At 37.6% G+C, this 20,193-nt stretch overlaps 1 protein-coding gene across 7 annotated transcripts in view; it reads left to right on the plus strand.

Moving 5' to 3' along the window:
• Positions 1-20,193, plus strand: part of LOC117174354 (cytochrome c oxidase assembly protein COX15 homolog) — a 177,252-nt gene that overhangs the window by 49,923 nt on the left and 107,136 nt on the right. For 5 of the 7 annotated variants that reach the window (XM_033363407.1, XM_033363405.1, XM_033363403.1 and 2 more), the window contains exons 3-5: positions 15,973-16,105; positions 16,792-16,924; positions 17,464-18,094. In XM_033363407.1, the coding sequence (XP_033219298.1) occupies positions 15,973-16,105; positions 16,792-16,924; positions 17,464-18,094 (897 nt within the window). Of the gene's footprint in view, positions 1-15,972; positions 16,106-16,791; positions 16,925-17,463; positions 18,095-18,168; positions 18,397-19,197; positions 19,369-20,193 lie in introns of those variants that run through there. The other 2 variants (XR_004467297.1, XM_033363406.1) reach the window with 2 other exon arrangements.

A 20,193-nucleotide genomic window follows, 5' to 3' on the forward strand; every position in this document is an offset into this window, starting at 1 on the left:
GACGTACGGTTAACGCTGCCTACTACTGCCAGCTGTTGGAGGCAGCAAAAGCCGCTTACAGAAGCAAAAGACGCGGTAACCCCATCAGAAACGTCATCCTTCCTCATAATGCCAGGCCACATACGGCGGGTGAAACGAAACAAAAACTGGAGGATATGCATTGGGAAACCCTTGAGCATCCTCCATACAGCCCAGATTTGTCACCCTGTGACTATCATTTGTTTGCGCCCATGAAAGATGCACTTGGGGGATTGCGATTTGACAACGATCAAGATGTTGAGGAATTCGTGCGCAATTGGTTGATGACTCGACCTCAAAGTTTCTACGAGCAAGGAATTAACAAGCTTCCAAACCGCTGGAAAAAATGTGTAGAGCGTGAAGGAGACTATGTAGACAAATAATCAATAGTATTTTTGTATTGTTTTATAAATAAATAGATATTAAAAAAGAATTCTGGTTAATATTTGATTCACCCTCGTACCTATGATATTAAGTCTTTTGCAGATAAGTTTGAATGAATATTTTACTAATTTTCCCTTAGAGAGTAGGTTTATTGTGGGTGATTTTAATGGAAGGGAGGGTGGATATCAAGAACCAGCTGACGGTCGATTGATCTGCTATGGTGCAATATGGATGCACTCGATCTGATAGCGGATATGCGAGTTATGCACTTCATATCAGCTTCTAGCCACTTCCCTGTTGAATTCATAATTGATAGTAACTCAAAAGTAAATTCTGACCTTGTTAAAGTAGAGCACTCCACAGTAGTTAAATGTCTAAAACTGAAAAAAAGATTTCTGATTATGTCGAGAGAATGGATTGCTCTGAGAGAATTTCAATTGATACGGAGAGTGCATCTATTGATCGGCCGGATGATAATTTAAGATGCGCCATTCTTGAGACAGCGGAATCACTAAACTTATTCAGAGTTAAAAAAATTTCACCAGGGTCAATAAGCAATCGCAAAAATAAACCGTGGTATGATTATGCTTGTATTGAGGCAAAGAAAAAAGCGATAGAAGTACTAAAGGAATGCAGAAAATTGGGTTTTCCCCCTGCTGTCACAGGTGTCTATTATTTTTTTAAGAGAGCGTAATACAGTTAAATAAGTGTAAAAGAACCAATATAGTATTGAATCTATAAATAAAGTAGCTAACAAAAAAAACAGTAACGAATTTTGTAAATGTGTGCATACTTTTAGAATGGAAAATAAATTTCAAGCATTCAGTGTGTGATTGACTACATCACATCTCGCAGAAAGTTTACCGTCAAGGTTCGAAAGTTCACGCGCGAAGTCTGAACCCGTTACCAAACACTTAACAAGTCAAAGCTGCTGACCATCAGGCAGCATATTGTTGAGAGAATACGAATACTATCTGACACTAAGAGAAGTTTAGAGTGGAGGTAGAGGTGGGTCAGAGAAAATCAACAGTTTCTCTCTGACCCATCTCGACTCTTTCAAGACCATCCAGTTACTGTCGACCACCCACCCAAACCAGAGGAGGTCGAAGTATTTTGGAGAAAAGTCTACGAAGTGCAGCATAGATTGGACGAAGACTCAGAAAATATAAATAGCTTCAAGGAGCTGTGTGATGCCCTCATAACACCTGATCAAGAATGTCCACCCATCACTACCGAGGAGGTGAAAAAAGTATTAATAGACATGAACTATTCCGTACCGGGACTAGATTGTATCAAAACTTTCTGGTTGAAGAAGTTTCCTTCAACCAGTCAGCATTGGGCCTGTAATTTAACCTCATATTTAAAGTCGGAAGAGCTAATTCCGGATTGGTTGGTGGAAGGGCGTACAATACTCCTGCCGAAAATAGGTAACTTAGCTGACCCGAAGAATTACAGGCCAATCACTTACCAATCACACCTGTGTGGCAAGAAATGTATGAAAAACGAGGCTCAAAGAAAGGCGTAGCGGGATGTCGGGAGAACCTGCTCATTGATAGATGTGTCTGCAAAGATTCAGCATTCTACCAGCGTGACCTATCGATGGCTTGGATTGATTATCGGAAAGCTTTCGATTCGACCTCCCATAGACTTATCATCTGTCTTTTGGAAAGCTTAAAGGTTCATCCGCAAATCGTTAGGTGCAAAGAGAGATTGATGCCGCTTTGGAAAACCAGATTTACTATCTTATCTGGAAAAAATCGTGTGACAACTAACAAGGTCACCTTTCAGAGAGCTCTCTTTCAGGGCGACACCATGAGCCCACTCCTCTTTTGTCTTACATTATTGCCACTATCTCTAACACTTCGCTATTCCGACGGGCACTTGTGCGGCAAACCGTGCCACAGAGCCGCATTCAGGATGTGACATCTATGAAGGTTACTGTCCGAAGCAGATACAAACGTCTCATCCGGCAAATTTGGTCTTCCGAAATGTCGGCGAGGAATAAAGTATCTGCAACGAACATGCTTGCTGTCCTGGTAGTCAATAATATCAATAACAATATTCATTTGGAGTAGTTCCAGGGACGAAGAACGAGCTCAGATCCCTTGATATCGGGACAAGGAAGGTTATGCACATGAACAAAAGCATGCATCTTCAGTCTTCCGTTCCGCGACTGTACATCTTACGCCGTCAAGGTGGTCGCGGAATATTGAGTCTTGAATGTCTTCACAACAGGAATATTCTGGGTACAGCACATAGTGTTGCAAATGGAAAAAACCCTGTTCTTAAAATGGTCAGGAATTACGAAGAAGTAGGCAAAGGAGCGTTTCTGTACAAAGCAGCGGAGGAGGTTGCTGAAACACTCGGACTTAATTTCAGTATTAGGGGTGAACAAAATGCATCAAATCTAATATATCTTGATTACTCACTCCTGAAAGCCCGGACTAAGAAAGTACAAGAGGAAAACTTTCGTAAACAGCTCCTCGATAATTGTTTCTGTTGCACACTCGAGGCCAGACATGGTTCTGCTTGACTTCGAGAAGCGCACTATGTTTGTCATCAAATTTTCGGCACCCACTGACAAAAACATCATAGCCAAGAAGAATGAAAAGAAAGAGAGGTATAAAGACCTTATAAGGGAGTTGCAACGATTGTACCCGGAATATTCTGTTAAACTAATCGTCCTTATCATCGGCGCTCTTGCAGGTGTCAAGCTTTCACTCGTTAATAGCCTGAAAAGCATCCCTGCGTGTCAACAATATGCTAAAACACTTGCGAGAAAAATGCAGAAGGCGTTAGTCCTTGGATCGCTCCGTATTCTCAGGGTGCACGAAACTTTTTCCGGATCGTCGTAATGAATCCGTTGCAAACTGTAACCACCTATCTCACGATCGTGAGACGTGGTTGTGGCTGAAATTTTACCGCGATTTCGCTAAGAGTGGGTGTAATTTTCCAGATTAGCACCCGCTCCCGGTGAAATCCTACGGTTGTCCTTATGAAAAATTTTTAATATATATATATATATATTGGGCATTCTTTCGTGCATGCCATCCAATTCCTGACGGTGATATTCAATATTCCGAAATTCGTAAAAGTTTCAAACGTTGTAAAAGCAACAAAGATCCAGGATAAAACCAAATTTGCAAAGAATTATATAAAGTACTACCAGAAAAGTGGATGGCGTATATTCAAGCTTTGTTTTAAAAGATTATTTATGTAGAACGAATCCCAAAAAGTTGTTGCAGAGTTGAAGTTGTATTAATATTTAAAAAGGGTGCGAAATCAGACCCATTTAATTACCGAGGTATAGCTTTGATGAACTGTCTTTTAAAAATATTCATGCAGATTTTACTTGAGTGACTAACAACATGGGTGAATTATTGTAATGTTTTACCGGAATCTCAGGCTGGTTTTAGAAAGGTTAGGGGTTGCATGGATAATGCTTTTGTTCTGAGCTCCGTCATACAACTCCACCTCAGATTAAGGACGAGAAAGGTGTACGGAATATTTGTGAATTTTAAAAGAGCTTTTGATTCGGTCAATTATGAGAAAATTTTCTATAAACTGCATGGCCTGGGCGTTAGCTCAAAAATAATCCGAATATTAATTAGTTTATATTCTAATAGCAAGCTCAGGTTGAGGATTAATGGTACTAAATCTAATAATTTCGACATTTCGGAGGGTGTTCTTCAGGGCGAGATTCTAAGCCCACTTTTATTTTGATTTTATAGCAGATTTTATAGCAGTTTTACTCTGTGAATCTGAACAAAGACGCACGTAGGAAACTATTGTGCCTGAAAAAATATTGCAAACTTAGCGACCTTACAGTAAATTTACAAGACGAAGATTGTTGACTTTAAGCGAGGTGGTAGATTCAAAATAAGCCAAAAGCAGTTCTATTAGGCTGGTGAACAGCTTCAGCTTGCTAAAGATTATTCATACTTGGGCCTCCCTTTCTCGAAATCTAGTGTGTTTAGGAAAGCGGCTGATCTAATGATCAGTAAATCTTTTAATGCTATTGGGGCAGTATTAAGTATCTTGGGCAGAGCAAAGATAAATGTATTGGAAACACAGATGATGTTCATGCAGGCGCTTAATACTTAGCGTTACCTTGTACTGTTCCCCTATTTGGAGTTTGAGATGTCTCGACGACCTAGAGAGGGTGCAAGCCGCTTTTATTAAAAAACTTTATACGCTACCTAAGAGTACATCCGGGTATATCATTCTTGTAGTGACGGGTCTTGCGGTGGTGTCGGTGAGTGTCTTAAAAAACACACTTTCTTGGTTGTATAAATCACAAGAGATGGACGAAACCCGACTCCCAAAGAAGTATTACCTAAGGATACTGCAGCTGTCCAATCAGTCGGTCGACGTAGCTATTAAATATAATTGGGTAGTTCGACTAAAGTGGCGACTAAAATGAAGGCCCAGATAGAATAACGACTTGAGCGCGCGAGCCGGGCGGGCTATCCCCTGAAAGTATGCAATCGCAGCTGAGCGCGGAGCAAACTTTTCGAATTAAAAAAACATTAACAAATATCATTCTTGCAACAAGCTTCCAGCGAGGAAGTTGTTCATATTGATTCCAAGTATACGTCTGTAAGGTAGCAAGAATTTCCATACCGTATTTTCAAAAATATGGAGTACCGGCTTCGTTGTTTGTTATCGTATTTGAAAGTGAGTAAAAGCAGTGAATTGCGTTAAAAAATAAGTATTTCATTTGTTACTGAAAGTGGAAATGTCTAAAGAAAATATAGAAAAAGGACGTAGACGTTCTCGAGATTAAAAAGCTTAGGGGACATTAGTTCCTTGTGGACTATGTGCCCATGTGTGTGCTTCACGTGTATATGCGTTACACATATATGCGTGATGTGCACATATTGCGCTCATGGTTCCCAAAGTTCGAATGTGATAAGTGCATGAGCATTTCCCGTTTTACTCCTTTAACAAAAAAGAAAAAAACTACTACTACTACTACTACCAATACCATAGTACTTCAGAACTACTAGAGTACTAGTACCACCACCGTTGTTTGTAGTAGAGGGGACGTGATACCCCTACTTGGCGCGTTCCCGGACGGTAGATAGGGGAATGTTCGCTGGAAACAGAGGGTAGGGCCGAAATAAAATAGGCTCCGCGGACCAAACACACTAAGATCCCCAATCTAAGGCCTGAACAACCGTGTCGAGGACTAAGTAGCACCAGGGAGTGGTGTCGCAAACGGTGTCTCTAGGATACCAGGTCGCCTCCTAGGGTATATAGACCTTAACCCCGCATGCTGGGCTCTGCGGGGGTGGACCTTTATTTACCTAGCTACTCGTGGGAATATTTTGGCGTCAATTCAAGAAAATCTTAACCGGAGTGTTCGTGAGGAGACTAGAGCTTCATTGGATGTGGCGGAGCAGCCCGAGGAGGAGCTGAAGTCGGATTTGGCCACTGTTGAGAAAAGGCGAGCTGAGACTAAGGAGGGCGTACAGGAGTTTTTTAGTGTCATATGTTGTATGAAGAACTTTTGCGAAGGAAGGCGGAATATGGATTTGCGAATTCAGGAGGGACTCCAAGAATTGGATGTCATACATTACAAGCTCATCAGGGCTACGATGTATGCGCGGGTTAGCTTACCCAATATACCGTCCGTTGTTGGACGACTTGAAAAGGAAGGGACTCAGGCAGGAGAAGCAATGGAAACTCACGCCCCCAACGTGGGAAGCGAGAGAGGGGGATTTCTCTGAGTCCCGTTGAGGCAAGTAGCTCTAAGCCAAGGAGTAAGAAGCAGAGGTCCGGAAACGCTACAGTGGCCGCAACCTCAACTCCAAAGAAGGAGGAAGGTAAAACCTGTTGACAGGGCCACCAGGAACGGAAAGATATTCTTAGTCAACTCTGTTAACAAATTGAATATGTTCGTTTAAAAATGTCCAAACTCTGATTTTCTTTATGGAAATTGTTGAAATGATGGATAATTCTTGACATTTTGAACAGTTTCATAACGAAGACTGAAGAGTAATCGTAAGGACATTCTTATCAATTCTTAGTGAACTCGGCATATTTCTACTTTACCAGCATGTAATTCTTATAATCCTTATAATAGGATAATTCTTAGATATTCCCACGCTGCGCATAAGTCATGCCATGAACTGCATTGGTTACTGTTGTCGCACTTATTTAAAATGATATGTGCCAATCAATTGACTTCAACAAACGATAATTGTAAAAAAAAAGTTAAAAATAAGTTTGTGGTATATTGAAAGATAAAATTATTTTTTAATTTTACATTTTGACCATTATTATTTTCTGTAAAGAATTGATTAACACACTTGATCATTTTTAAATAAGCACGCCAACAGTAACCAATCTGCTCGCTGAATCGACGCATACTGATTGTGACAAGGTGGGAGAATCAGCAGAACTCTGTGACCTAACATAAAGTGAAATAGATTTCTTAAATTGAACTAAGATGTTTGTAAGCAGGGGATTTTTATGCAATTGTATACTATTTTCTTCAGTAAGTCTACATGAAGAATTTCCGAGTGTAATGATAAACTGCTCGTAAGAAATGCAATTTTTGCCTTTACACTTTTACATCGTAAAGTAAAATATCAGTGGCACCGCGGTTGACATGCTATTGTTCTGGACAAAACCACGTACAAGCTTACATAGAATACAGTGAAATTAGCTAAAAGAAGGGCATTTGGTAGAAAAATATGAGCGCCATTTCCCATTTATTTCAACAATTTTTAACATTTGAAACCTTTTTAAACAAGCGCTGCTAGACTTCTATAACCGATTATTACAGATAATACCTGAGTACAGATCCCTGCTTAAAATACCGAATAGGATCCGATAGAACCTGATAGAATGCGGAATTTTATCAGTTTCTATCCGGAAGCTTACACGGTATTTGAGTCCTTTTTTACATTCACATCAGAGAAGGCATTAGATTTCTAAATTAAAATTATTTCTTGAAAAAAAGATCCTACTCCTTCTTCACTCCATTGGAAATCGAACCACAAAACACTATTTAGAAATAGGTATTATATTTGTGTTAACTTTTACCCCACTCCCCATCCCAGTTTTGGTCAAATGATCACTTTTTGAGACCCCCTGAATCCGAAAAACAGGCATTTACGAATGTTTCTGTATGTATGTCTTCTAATGTAAAGACTGACAAAAATCCAGTTAGGTTCGAATAAAATTTCGCTGGGTCAATAATTAAATTTTTTGTTATCGATGTTCGCTTCCAAACCGTGTAGAACCGGATAGAAAGCCATTTTCTAATTCAGGTGAAAACAGTCTTCTAATGCATGTTCCGATATAGTTCCATATAGGGCCGCATAAGATTTCGTCGGGGGAATAATTAGATTTTTTGTTTCCGATGTTCACTTCGAAGCCATATAGAACAGGATAGAAAACCATGTTTGAACTTAGGTGAAGTCTTCTAATTGAAGTTCCGACAAAGTTCCAAACAGGGCCACATAAAATATCTTCGCGCGAATAATTCAATTTTATGTTTTCAATGTTTGCTTTAAAGCCGGATAGATACAAATAGAAAACGGTCATTTGACTTCGAACAAATGAGTCGTCTAACCTGAATTTCGATAAAGTCACGGGTAGGGCCAAAAAAAACTGCTATTTTCCATATCTGATCCGCATGAAAATCCGGTTAGAGTAGCTAGTTTTCCGCTTAAGATTTTACGAACCGAAAGAGATCTAGATAGGGACGGACTAAAATTCGAAGTGGACTATCCGCACCTTTATCCTGTTTTGTATCTGACTCCATCGGATCCTATCCGTCATTTTAAGCAGGGAGAGCTTGTATATTGCCATTTAATGTTCGCGGTACTACTTTAGGAGTAGGTTGATGAAAATTGTACTTTTTGGGTGTTCACCAACTCCAGGGCCCTCACAACGATTCGTTGTACACGTTGTTGTCGGAGAAAATTCAGCTCACACTTTAGGTGGAATATTCGAATCACTTTAAATGTAATTAAAAAATATATAATTACAGAAATTTTCAACTCTTTCGTCTGATGATTAAGTTTGTTTTACTTCCTCATTAAAAAATGTTTCTTTCCCTTTCTGAACTACCCCTACCGATCAGTAGAGATATCTTTTTCATCCACCGTAAAAATAGAAATCTACACTATCGATCTAACTTGACTCTTTAAATAACAGAAATTGTGAACGTCTTCTTAGACTAGATAAAGATAAGAGTTAACAAATTTTTTCTGAAAAAAAAAGATCTCGATCGCTCCGCTGGAAAAAAAACCCACTGAACATCCTATTGCATGTCTAGTGCTTTTCCCATTAAGCTACTAGACAAATCGTAAGAACAATATTTACAAATTAAGAAAAGTTCCGTGTGAATAGAAGTTCACTTTTAAAAGAATATGTATTATTAAAAGAAAAGGTAACACCGATCAGTTGTAATATCTTATTCATCCTCTGTGCAAATAGAAACTTACACTAACGCTGTAAGCTAACCCTTCAAAGAACATAAATTATTAACGTCTTTTCAGAATAACTGAATATATGAATTAAAAAATTTTTTAGTTAAATTTTTTCTGAAAAAGGATCTTCTCGATCGCTCCACTGGTAACCAAGCCACAAAACTTCCAATTGCCGGTCTATTGCTTTTCCCATTACGGTACTAGAGAGATCGAAAGAAGAATTTTTTTCAGAAAAATGCGCTGTATTATGCAAGGTGTTCCGTATTAATGCAAGCAAATTTTTTTAAAAATCTGTATTATCACCAAAGAAGGTAACGCGGATCAGTAGTGATATCCTTTCTATCCACCGTAAAAATAGAAATCCACACTATCGGTCTGACCTAACTCTTCAAATAACAAAAAAGATTATAGTCTTCAGACCAGATGGAAATATGACTGGAAAATTTTGTTAATTTTTTCAGAAAAAATATTTTCTCGATTGCTCCGTTGGGAATAGATCCACAGAACTTCCGATTGCCGGTGGGGTGCTTTTCCCATTAGGCTACTAGAGAAATCAAAAGAAGAGTCATTTCAGAAACACGCTGTATTATGCAAGGTGATACGTCTTAATACAAGTCAATTTTTCAAAGAATCTGTATTATCACCAGAGAAGATAACGCCGATCAGTAGAGATATCTTTTTCATCCATCGGGAAAGTAGAAATCAACACTATCGGTCTAATAGATTTAACTTTCACGATGACTCATTTTGATAAAAAGAGATCTTTCGGGTTTCAATCGTGTAAAAAACTATGCATTTTTCCGACGTTTCGTGAACATTGCAGTTCACTTCTTCAGGGCTGCCCTGAAACTGAGGTATCAGCTTATGTTGTTCTTATGTATACTCTACGATGTCTGTGATCGGCCAGAGCGCCCTATCGTGGGGACTGGTCGAACCTGATTGGAAAGATATTGTGTGTTTTTGCAATGACTGTTGTTTTTTCAAATAAAATGTTATGTCCTGTTTCGATACGATGTTTAGCTACTGCTGATTGTGTGAAATGTTTTAGCCTGACTTTACTCTCATGTTCCTTTATACATTGGCTCACCGCTCTCCCAGTTTCTCGATTATAGACTTTGCCACAAGAACAAGGGATTTTATATACTCCTGGGTCACTGAGGGGTGCCCTTTTGTATTTAGGATTATTTAGTAGTTGCCTTATTTTCGCAGGTGGTTTAAATATGGTTTAGATGTTGGGTTTGTTGTGAATTCTTTCCATTTGTTCTGTGACATCTTGGAAGTAGGGTAGGGTGGTGGTCGTTTTTCTCTCTCTTCCTTTCGTAGGTTGTGTTGACTTGTTTTTTTTATTGTATTTTCTTATTGCCTTATCAATTTGTTTGTTTGTGTAATCTTTCTGTATTAGGATTTGTTTAACGTTTTGTAATTCCTTTTGTAAGTTATCTTTATCTGTTATGGAGACAGCTCTGTATACAAGGGAGTTGATGATCGGTTGTTTTCGAGACGGGTGATGGTGGGAGGAGGTATGTAGGTATCTGCTTGTATGTGTCGGTTTTCTCTAAACTTCATGTCCTAATGTGTTATCAGATCTTTTGTAAAGTAATACGACCAAGAAAGGAAGTTTTTCGTTTTGTTCAATTTCCATGGTAAACTGGATATTAGGATATAATCGATTGATGAAATCGAAAAACTTATTTAGTTCATCTCATCCATACCGCCAGATGACAAAAGTGTCATCAACGTAACGAAACCAAAATTCCGGTTTAAGCTTGGCTTGGTTGTAGATTTTATTTACTAGATGTTTCATACAGGCATTGGCTTTAATTGCGGTTTTTTCTTGTTTTGTTAAGTTTGAGGATGGAACTTGAGGTTGGCGTAAAATGTTGGCCGTCCTACGTCGTATGTCTTTCTCTTTTTCGGGTGGAAGGGTATATATTGTGGATTCTAAATTGCGGATTATTGCTTCTTTCGGGATTTTCGAAGGTGCTACTGCAAAATTATGTCCTTTAGATAAGGCTGAAATCATTTCATTGCTGATAGTCCAGACGCCAACCCCATTTCTGTCGGATCGGCGAGGCTTATTCGATTTTTTTATGCTTATGTAAAATGATACTATTTGAGGCAAAATTTCAGCAAGAAACTATACTCACATACTTGATAAATAAAAGTTTATCCGAAATGATCATTAAATTGTTTACATTTACGCAAATTGGGGTGATTGTTTAATTTGTTTACTTTGAGTTGATGTAATTCTTTCCAAAAAAGACATAAAGGTGTGAAAATTGATATACCTATTCTTCGAAGCAGTACTAATATGGTGGTATAGGCGAAAATTGCACAATTTAAATATAAGAACTCACACAATTGTTTAAATTTGGATTTCGGATAAACTTTTATTTATCAAGTATGTGAGTATAGTTTCTTGCAGAAATTTAGTCTCAAATAGTAATTTGCTCAATGTGAAATACTTTTTTGGTTATTGATAAAAGTATTTTTTGTCACTTATTTTACACGTTAATTAACTTTGTGCAATAAATATTCGTCGGAGCGAAAAAACACCGAAACAACTATTGCTTCCCATGAGCTTGTCTAATAAGAGGACAAAAAAAATTTCGAAAATTTCAAATTTTTAAATGTCTAATCAAACGTGTATAAAAAAATAATTAATTCCGAATATCTCGAGAACGGTGCATTTGCCATAGTTCTGCTATACAGTCTTGGAATCAGGAGATCATTTCACATAAGCATAAAGAAAATCGAATGGACCTCGCCGATCCGACGGAAATGGGGTTTGCGTCTGGACTATGAGAGGATAGTCAGAGATGTTTTTTACTGTATCTGTTAGTTTTGTTTGCTGGAATTACAGATCACTTTTTCAGGGCTGACATGAAACTGAGGTATCAGGTTATGTTATCGTAGAGATTACATATAAGAACAACATAACCTGATACCTCAGTATCAGGTAAGCCCTGAAGAAGTGAACTGCAAATAACAGAATTTTTGACGTATATTCAGACTAGATGGACATATGAATAAAAATGTTTTAAATTAAATGTTTTCTGAAATACTAGGCAGTCTGATAAGTCCCTGAAAAATGAAAGACAGAGACGTATTTTTGGCCAAAGTCGGTTTTATTTTTCAACATACTCTCCTTTTATGTCGATACAGCGAGTCCAACGATTTTCTAACTTTTTGATACCGTCCGAAAAGTACTCGATCGGAAGGGATCCAAAATACGCCTCAGTTTCAGCTATGAGCTCCTCATTTGAGTAAAAATGCTTACCGGTGAGCCATGTCTTCAGATTAGGGAACAAGTAATAGTCGCTGGGGGCCAGGTCTGGTGAATACGGTGGCTGAGGAACCAATTCGAAGCCGATTTCATGCAATTATGCTTGTGCAACTAAGCATAAATGAACAGGCGCATTGTCGTGATGATAAAGCGGTTTTTTCTTCTTCAAATGCGGTCGTTTTTCGGCGATTTCGATTTTCAATCAGTCCAATGATGATGAATAGTATGCTCCGGTTATGGTTTTACCTTTTTCAAGATAGTCTACGAATATTATCATATCATGGATTTTTTCGACATTTTCTGGTGTAGTGACCTCTTTTGGGCGCCCAGATCGTTCAGCATCAACTGTGCTCGTACGGCCACAACGAAACTCGGTGAACCACTTATGAATCGTTCTAATCGACGGTGCAGAGTCCGGATAATACTTATCCAGCTTGGCCTTGGTCTCGGATATTGTTTTCTTGCGATGATAGTAGTGTTTGATCAAAACTCGAAACTCAGTTTTTTCCATATTAAAAAAAACTCGGAGGTTAGTCGCTTCTCAGTGCTGTAACTTGTAAATGCGTAAATATAAATGACTGAAGTTTTGACAGGCGTCATTTGAAGGATCAAGCTCGACGAAAATGGTTCACATTAGTGAATACTAATGCCATCTCTTAGAGTTTTCTGGTACTTATCAGACTGCCTAGTAATATCTCCTCGATCGCTCCGTTAGGAATCGAACCACAGAACTTCCGATTGCCGTTCGGGTTCTTTCCCATTAAGCTACTAGAGAAATAAAAATAACAGTCTTTTTCAGAAACACACGCTGTATTATGCAAGATATTACGTATTGATACAAGTGAATTTTTCGAAGAATCTATTATAACGAGAGAAGGTAACACCGATCAGGAGTGATATTGTTTTTTCCCTAAATAAAGAAATATAAATCAGTACAATCGATCTAAGTTAACTCTTCCAGTAACATAAATGAATAACGTCTTTTCATGCTAGATGGGAATATGAATTACAAATTTTTTAAATTAAAGGTTTTCTGAAAAAGGATCGTCACGATCGCTCGGCTGGGAATCAAGCCACAGAACTTCCGATTACCGGTCGATTGCTTTCCCATTAGGCTACTAGAGAGATCTAAAGAAAAATCTGTTTTTAGAAACACACGCTCTATTATGTAAGTTGTTACGTTACAAGTTAATTTGCAAAGTAATCTGTAGTTTCACCAAAGAAGGTAACAGCGATCAGTAGTCATATCTTTTTTTATCTACAGCTTGGATCCCTCTAGTAGCTTAATGAGAAGAGCGACCGACCGGCAATAGGAATTTCTGTGGGTCTATTACCAGCGGAGCGATCGAGAAGCTCTTTTTTCGGAATAAATTTAATGAACAAAATTTTCAATTCATATTTCCATCTAGTCTGAATAGACGTTAATAATTTATGTTATTTGAAGAGTTAACTTGGATCGACAGTGTTGATTTCTATTTTCAGGATTTTCATTTCGGATAATCAGCCTGTGAAAAATAGAAATTTGTATAAAATCCGAAAGAGTTTTATACTATAATCTACTGTTTTATTCTGTCTGATCCTCCAGCATTCACGCCTTTTGATAAGTATACAATTTTGTGAAGGGCAAGCAAAAAGTCACTTTTCGTTCGAGATCGTTGAATTTGATGTCGAACTGAGTAAAGTGACCTTGTTTTTATAAAAGACCAGAATATCTTGGCTCTTGGAAAACGACAGCAACAGTCTGACACCAGGACCGAACGTCATATTGCCTCGCGATGAACTGTTTTCAATATCTCAGCTGGTATTGTACACTTTATTATGAATTGATAAGCTTATTAATTTGTAATATACGCACTTCATATAAAAAACTATTCCTTATATTTGCAGAATGATACTTATATCTTAATAATATCAATTTATTCTAAATTCTGCATGTCAGCTGATACATTGACAATAGTGCGCAAAGCATGGCCTTCTGTCGTGGTGTCACCTTTTTTGTGGTGCTCCAAGAACCAAGAGATCCTGACAGCTGCTTTATGTTTCTTTGTCGATATGTCGAGCATTCATTTCGCGTGTTCCTTGCTCTTCATAAAGTTTTTTAATCATCAAAAGGAATGAATGTTCGAGAATCCGACAGAATAAAACAGTGGATTCTGGTATAGAGTAAGCGCACCAATTCCTGGCTCCCGTTCCCCCCAATTGTGGGAACTCTTCTGATTTCGTAGATGATATAAATTTTTTAGCATATTTTCTCTCAATTAATATAATTTTACTTTTATTTGTACGTAAGTTAGATCGCTAGGATAGGGCGTGTAGACTTCCTACAATGATGCTACCTAGCAGAGATATTTAGTATCGAACTATCGGCGTTTATCGACCTCATATTGCAAAAAGTGCACATAGAGGTTTTGCGTCATTACCTATGAAATATTGAGGAAATGTTCCGTATTACTAGCGAACGCATATTGGACTAATATGAAATTAACTGTTCATTATCCAGTCCAAGCTACAATTCATAACCGAATTGGATGCCCTTTTGTAGAAAAGCTAAACATCAAATTCTTTCGAACTTATATTAAGAATTATATAAAGAAATCCATGTTCACATTGTTCGACCACAGTAGGAATTATTTTCTTCATTCTAAATGCTTATATTTTTTCTGATTACAATAATATTTGTGAGGGAAAATGAGTAAATACTAAAAATGACTATTTCTGTAAACAATCATAAAAAAAATTATCATTTTTCTTTTTTCGTGACAATTATGTATTGATTTTCTCATAAAACCAATATAAACTTGCTTTGAAAGTGGTTCAATAATAAAAAATTATAAGAATAAAATAATCATTTCGGAAGAACATTATTTGTTCTATTAAATCCGCCAATGGCTACTCAACAAGAAAATGCATGGAAACTTTCACACAAAGTAGAAAATCAGTTCTTGTCGAAGTAGCCAACTTTTGCTTTCCTCAGATCAGCAGACATAACTCAGGTACAGCGGGTTTCATTTTCGCATGACAGGTGGTGTCATTTTCGCCTTAGTATACCGTGATCGCATATTATGTGAAGAAGTATCTCTACAGACATAATATGGCCCTAAGTGTGCAATGAATACTAGTGCCAAAAAATTGTATTTCAAGAAAATGTGCCACTTCTCATTTTGGACAATTAACTATATCTCTCTCGGAGCATTGGGCATTCCAGAATTGCGGCCATCATCTTAAAAGCGAAAAAGGTGGTAGTAAAGTACTCTTAGGGCAGCATTGTGTCTGTAGAAATACGTCGTTTCCGCGTGAGTGGTACGCCTGAATAGTATGTGGTTAGTTACTCAGCGTGGAACTGACACCATTCTTGCCGGACGAATAGAGGCATCCATTTCAGCTAGATCTTGGGGCTTAAGAAGAACGTGTATGTAGAACCATTATATGTATATACAGGGTGTCCTCGAACTAAGTGTCCGGGCTTACATGGCTTTATAAAAGAAAACCGAAACTTTCTTTGCAAAAATGTATTGAAGTTTTAGTTTTTGAGTTATGAAATAATTAAGTGGGACCAATCTGAAGCTCCACATAGAATGTCGTACGTGCGTAGGTGTGTTAGTGACTCCTGCCTCTCCAATCCTCGGCAGCGTTCACTAACCCAGTGTGGTGACAATTTGCCTGCGACTGGCGGGCAAATTTTGTTGTTCAAAAGACACATCATTTTATTTTTTTGTCTTATTGATCACAACAAACGACTAAAACAAAATACTAAAATTATTCTGCAATATATTTTAATTTAAAGAGAGGTTCTGTTTTCATTGGATGATCTTTTTACAATTTTGAATAATTTTGCAGGTAAATGGCGTAATTCGACAAAATAGCAAAATTGCTTTGCATTTCTCAACAAAAACCAATCCAAAGTCACAAAAAATCGTAGGATCGTGGCTGTTAACCTGCAGTGGACTGGTCTTCGTAGCTGTTGTATTAGGTACGCTTTGTTATTTTGTGTTCTATAAATACATTCGAAAAGTTCTCCAACTTATTTTGGAGATAACATATGGGAAGTAATCACCTCCGTGACCATAAATTGTGTTATACTTTGTTAAACTCGAGTCCGGGTACTGCGAAAATTGAGCGCAGATACGCCCTCAATAGTGAGAACACATGAGGGTTTTCCATTCCTGCGTGTATTTACTATGTTAAAATCTGTGTAGATGATAACTGCGTGTAACTGTGTGCACTCATGTCAACTGTTTACCTTCTAAAAGTTTGTAGTGACGATTTGAATCGTTATTATTAAAATTATTAAAATGAATAAAGCGAAAGAAATGTGGAAAGTCATCACAAACATAAAATCTTCCACCATTAGTATCGAATGTATTTGATTATGAATTAAAATTAAAATTACAGTGAATTGTACATTTGAAAATACCATTAAATGTAGGAATGAGTAGTGGGGGTAAGGGGTACTGAATTTCGCAGTACCGCGACTCGAGTGTATATTGAATTCAATAAGAAAGTGCAACAGTATTATTATCTTTATAGCATTTATTTAAAGAATTTCGTAAGATAGAGTATATTATATAATAAAATTGGAGATGATTGTAACATTTAAAATAAAATTGTTGAAAACAAGAAGGCGATAGAGTTGTTATTTACCTTCTCTTTTTTTAGGAGGTGTTACAAGACTTACTGAGTCTGGATTATCCATGGTTACGTGGAAGTTACTTGGAGAAAAAATTCCTACAACGGAAAATGGTTGGGTAGAGGAATTCGAGAGATACAAAATCTTTCCAGAATATAAAATGTACGAATTTCAGTATTAAAATACATTATTTTTTATAATTCATACATGGTTAACTATGATGGCTTAAGTACTCGACTCTTGAGCGTACACCATATTTCAAGATGTGAAAAGATTCATAGGATTACAAAAATTGCATGGGATTTTAAGTCATTTCAAGGGATTTAAACTGATATGCCTTCAAAGCTTTCACGGGATTCTAAAAAATTCAAATTCTCAAGGGTTGGCAAGGAATCTCCCAAAAATTCAAAGGTTTCAAGTGAATTCTATTCAGGGGTTTCAACAGAACTCCATAAAACTTTCAAAAAGATCCCGTGAAAACTGTGCAAAAGGCCTTTCAGTGAAATTGGATTGCGAAAGGCTTCAGTAGATTTTATGTAATTTCATTGAAAGTGCACACCAGATTTTAAAAGTGTTTAACCTCTCAGGTAAATCGTACCTCTCAGGAAGATTTAATTGTTCAGTAAAGACATTTTTTTTTAAATTGCTGTGCACATACAAAGCTGAATGTCAGTTTCATTCATAATCTACTTATTTTCCAGAAACAACACTGATATTACTCTAGAAGAGTTTAAGCACATTTGGTGGATGGAATATGCACACAGAATGTGGGGACGTCTAATAGGTTTTGCATTTATCATACCTGCAGCTTACTTTTGGAGCAAAGGAATGCTGCAGCCAGTAATGAAAATACGCGTCTTAGCACTAGGATCGCTTCTTGGTATGCAAGGGCTCATGGGCTGGTACATGGTAAAATCTGGATTAGAAGATCGGTTTCACGGTCCTTCGGACATACCAAGAGTGTCACAGTATCGCCTAGCATCACATTTAGGATTAGCATTTCTCATGTATACTGGACTACTCTATAATGCGCTGGATCACCTTTTACCTGCTAAAACACATGCAGTTGATTATTTTGGATCGAAGAATGTTCAGCTCAGTATCATTAAATCATTGAGAAGGTTCAAAATGATGGTTTATGGAACGAAAGGCTTGGTTTTTATTACAGCATTGTCAGGTGCATTTGTTGCTGGAATGGATGCTGGATTGATTTACAATACTTTTCCTAAAATGGCAGACAAGTGGATCCCTGACGATATTTTGGCACTTTACCCTCTACTAAGGAATTTCACAGAAAATCCAACGACGGTGCAATTTGACCACAGAATATTGGTACACTTTTTAATTTTAATGAATGAATAATTAATCAAGGTGTGGCTTATAAACGGTGGCTATTGTTTTTTTAGAAATGTTCACACCATCTTCTTCTCTGTCACGCAAAGTTACGATTGGCGAATGCCTCTCCTTTTAAATAACGTCACCTAACGATTAGATCGCACCCTCTCTGTTTCTAATTTTGTGTTGAATTAAAAAAATTACCCTAAGATCACATTTAAACTAAATAAGAAACAATTGGAAAAGCAGATTTGTATTCCACAAAGTACCGCCATGTTCAATGGAACACCTCCTCCGAGTAAAAGAGTGCGATGAGTATCTGAGAACCTATTTTTCTTATTTTCAATATCAGGAGGAGCCTAGAAAGCGTATTATGAATGTTTTTTCCAGATTCCAACTCTTAATATGTTCATACATATAACATATAAGTCTTGGTCAAACATCCATACTTTTTGGTACGCAATGTTTAGTGTTTCTTTTTAACTTAGAATCCGACTTCTTGACTAACTAGAACTACATCTGCCTCATCGACAATATGTTCCCTGAGAGATCGACCAATCCTTAAGATGAATTTTGGTCTGATTCATGTAGGCCAGAAATGCCCAGCCAATCTCTCCTCGTGTGATGTCACGTAGCACGTTTGGTACGAAATATATGCCGGCGTGCTTGGAATCGACTAAATTTTCAATTGATCGTTTTAATAGTAACTAAAGTTTAAAATATTTTATTTCAGTATGTTTACATTTTTTTTAACGAGTGTAATTGAAAAAATAAGTTAGATTAACGTTTATTTTTCGGCCTGCTGGCCAGAAAAATTGACTTGCCTACACTTCCATTTTTCTACAGTACTTTCTTACAATTAACTCTTAAAAACTCACACCCATCTGCATTTTTTCTCTAAGAACGCTCTCTCTTATAGGTTAGTAACTTCTCGCGAGTAGTAACTCAGTTTTTAACACTATAAATCAAATTCCAACACGCGCTACCAGTGGCCAATCTGTTAAAAGTTTCAAGTCTAAATTTAAAGTCGATCAAATTTTAATATTACCTAGTTCTGCACTTTCTTTCTTTTCTCTTTTTAATCATACCTGCCATTGTAGAGCGACACTTGTTGCTTAAAGAAGACTGTACTGCAAATACTCGACTCAGGCGGAACAATGCCCCTCCAGGGAGCTGTTCAAGGGACTGGATATGAACGGCGAGGTACTTTTTAGCCGTTGTTTTAACTTCTATGTCAGTGGTAACAACTGGGATTCCTAGATGGAATAAAGGTACGTCAGTGGCCCACACGGCCATAAACTCTATTTTTACGATTTTTCAGGGACAAGAAACTTCCTGAAAATAGATTTTTTTCTTTTAAAAAAATTTGGTTGGCGAGATACATTAAGGCTGCAAGTTTTCTTTACTCTTGACAATGATTAAAAATCCAATTTTCAATCTAAGAAAAAATCAAAACTAATTATGTCAAATGAGTGAACTAATATAATTGTCGGGCGAGATTGATGAGACGACTACAGAAATCTTCGTGCTCCTAAGGCGGGTACACTTTCCGGGCTCAGAGTTTAAATATACGGCAGAGCCGTGCAGCCTTTAAGCTATATCCTTCAAGATAACCAACTTGTGCAGTCAGGCTTAGGGTAGTCGTTATTATGTGGGGTATACAATTAGTTACAAAATATTGAGCTCCGACCCCCTAGCATTGTGAGGTTACATGAGAAGGAGGTACTCTTCCATTTTTCTACAGTACTTTCTTACAACTAACTCTTAAAAACTCACACCCATCTGCAATTTTTCTCTAAGAACGCTCTCTCTTATAGCCTTGCCTTCCTCGCTTCGCTTCACCTCGCCTTGCACGCATGACCCTACTTACTCACTTTGTTACGCATTGCCAACCTCTGCCTCGCGACTAATATCTAATACTTATCCACTATTTACAAATTCACTATTTTCTTACACCTACTTCCTCTCATATTTACAATCTGTCCCCCATTTCTTTTTCCTCCTTCCTTCTCTTCTCCAGCTTACATAACACCCCCTTCGACCATGCTACTACTCTTTTGTCCCCCCTTTCATCAAAAAGTACCTCCAGCCAGTGC

The sequence above is a fragment of the Belonocnema kinseyi genome, chromosome 6 (assembly GCF_010883055.1).
Source record: "Belonocnema kinseyi isolate 2016_QV_RU_SX_M_011 chromosome 6, B_treatae_v1, whole genome shotgun sequence".
NCBI lineage: Eukaryota > Metazoa > Arthropoda > Insecta > Hymenoptera > Cynipidae > Belonocnema > Belonocnema kinseyi.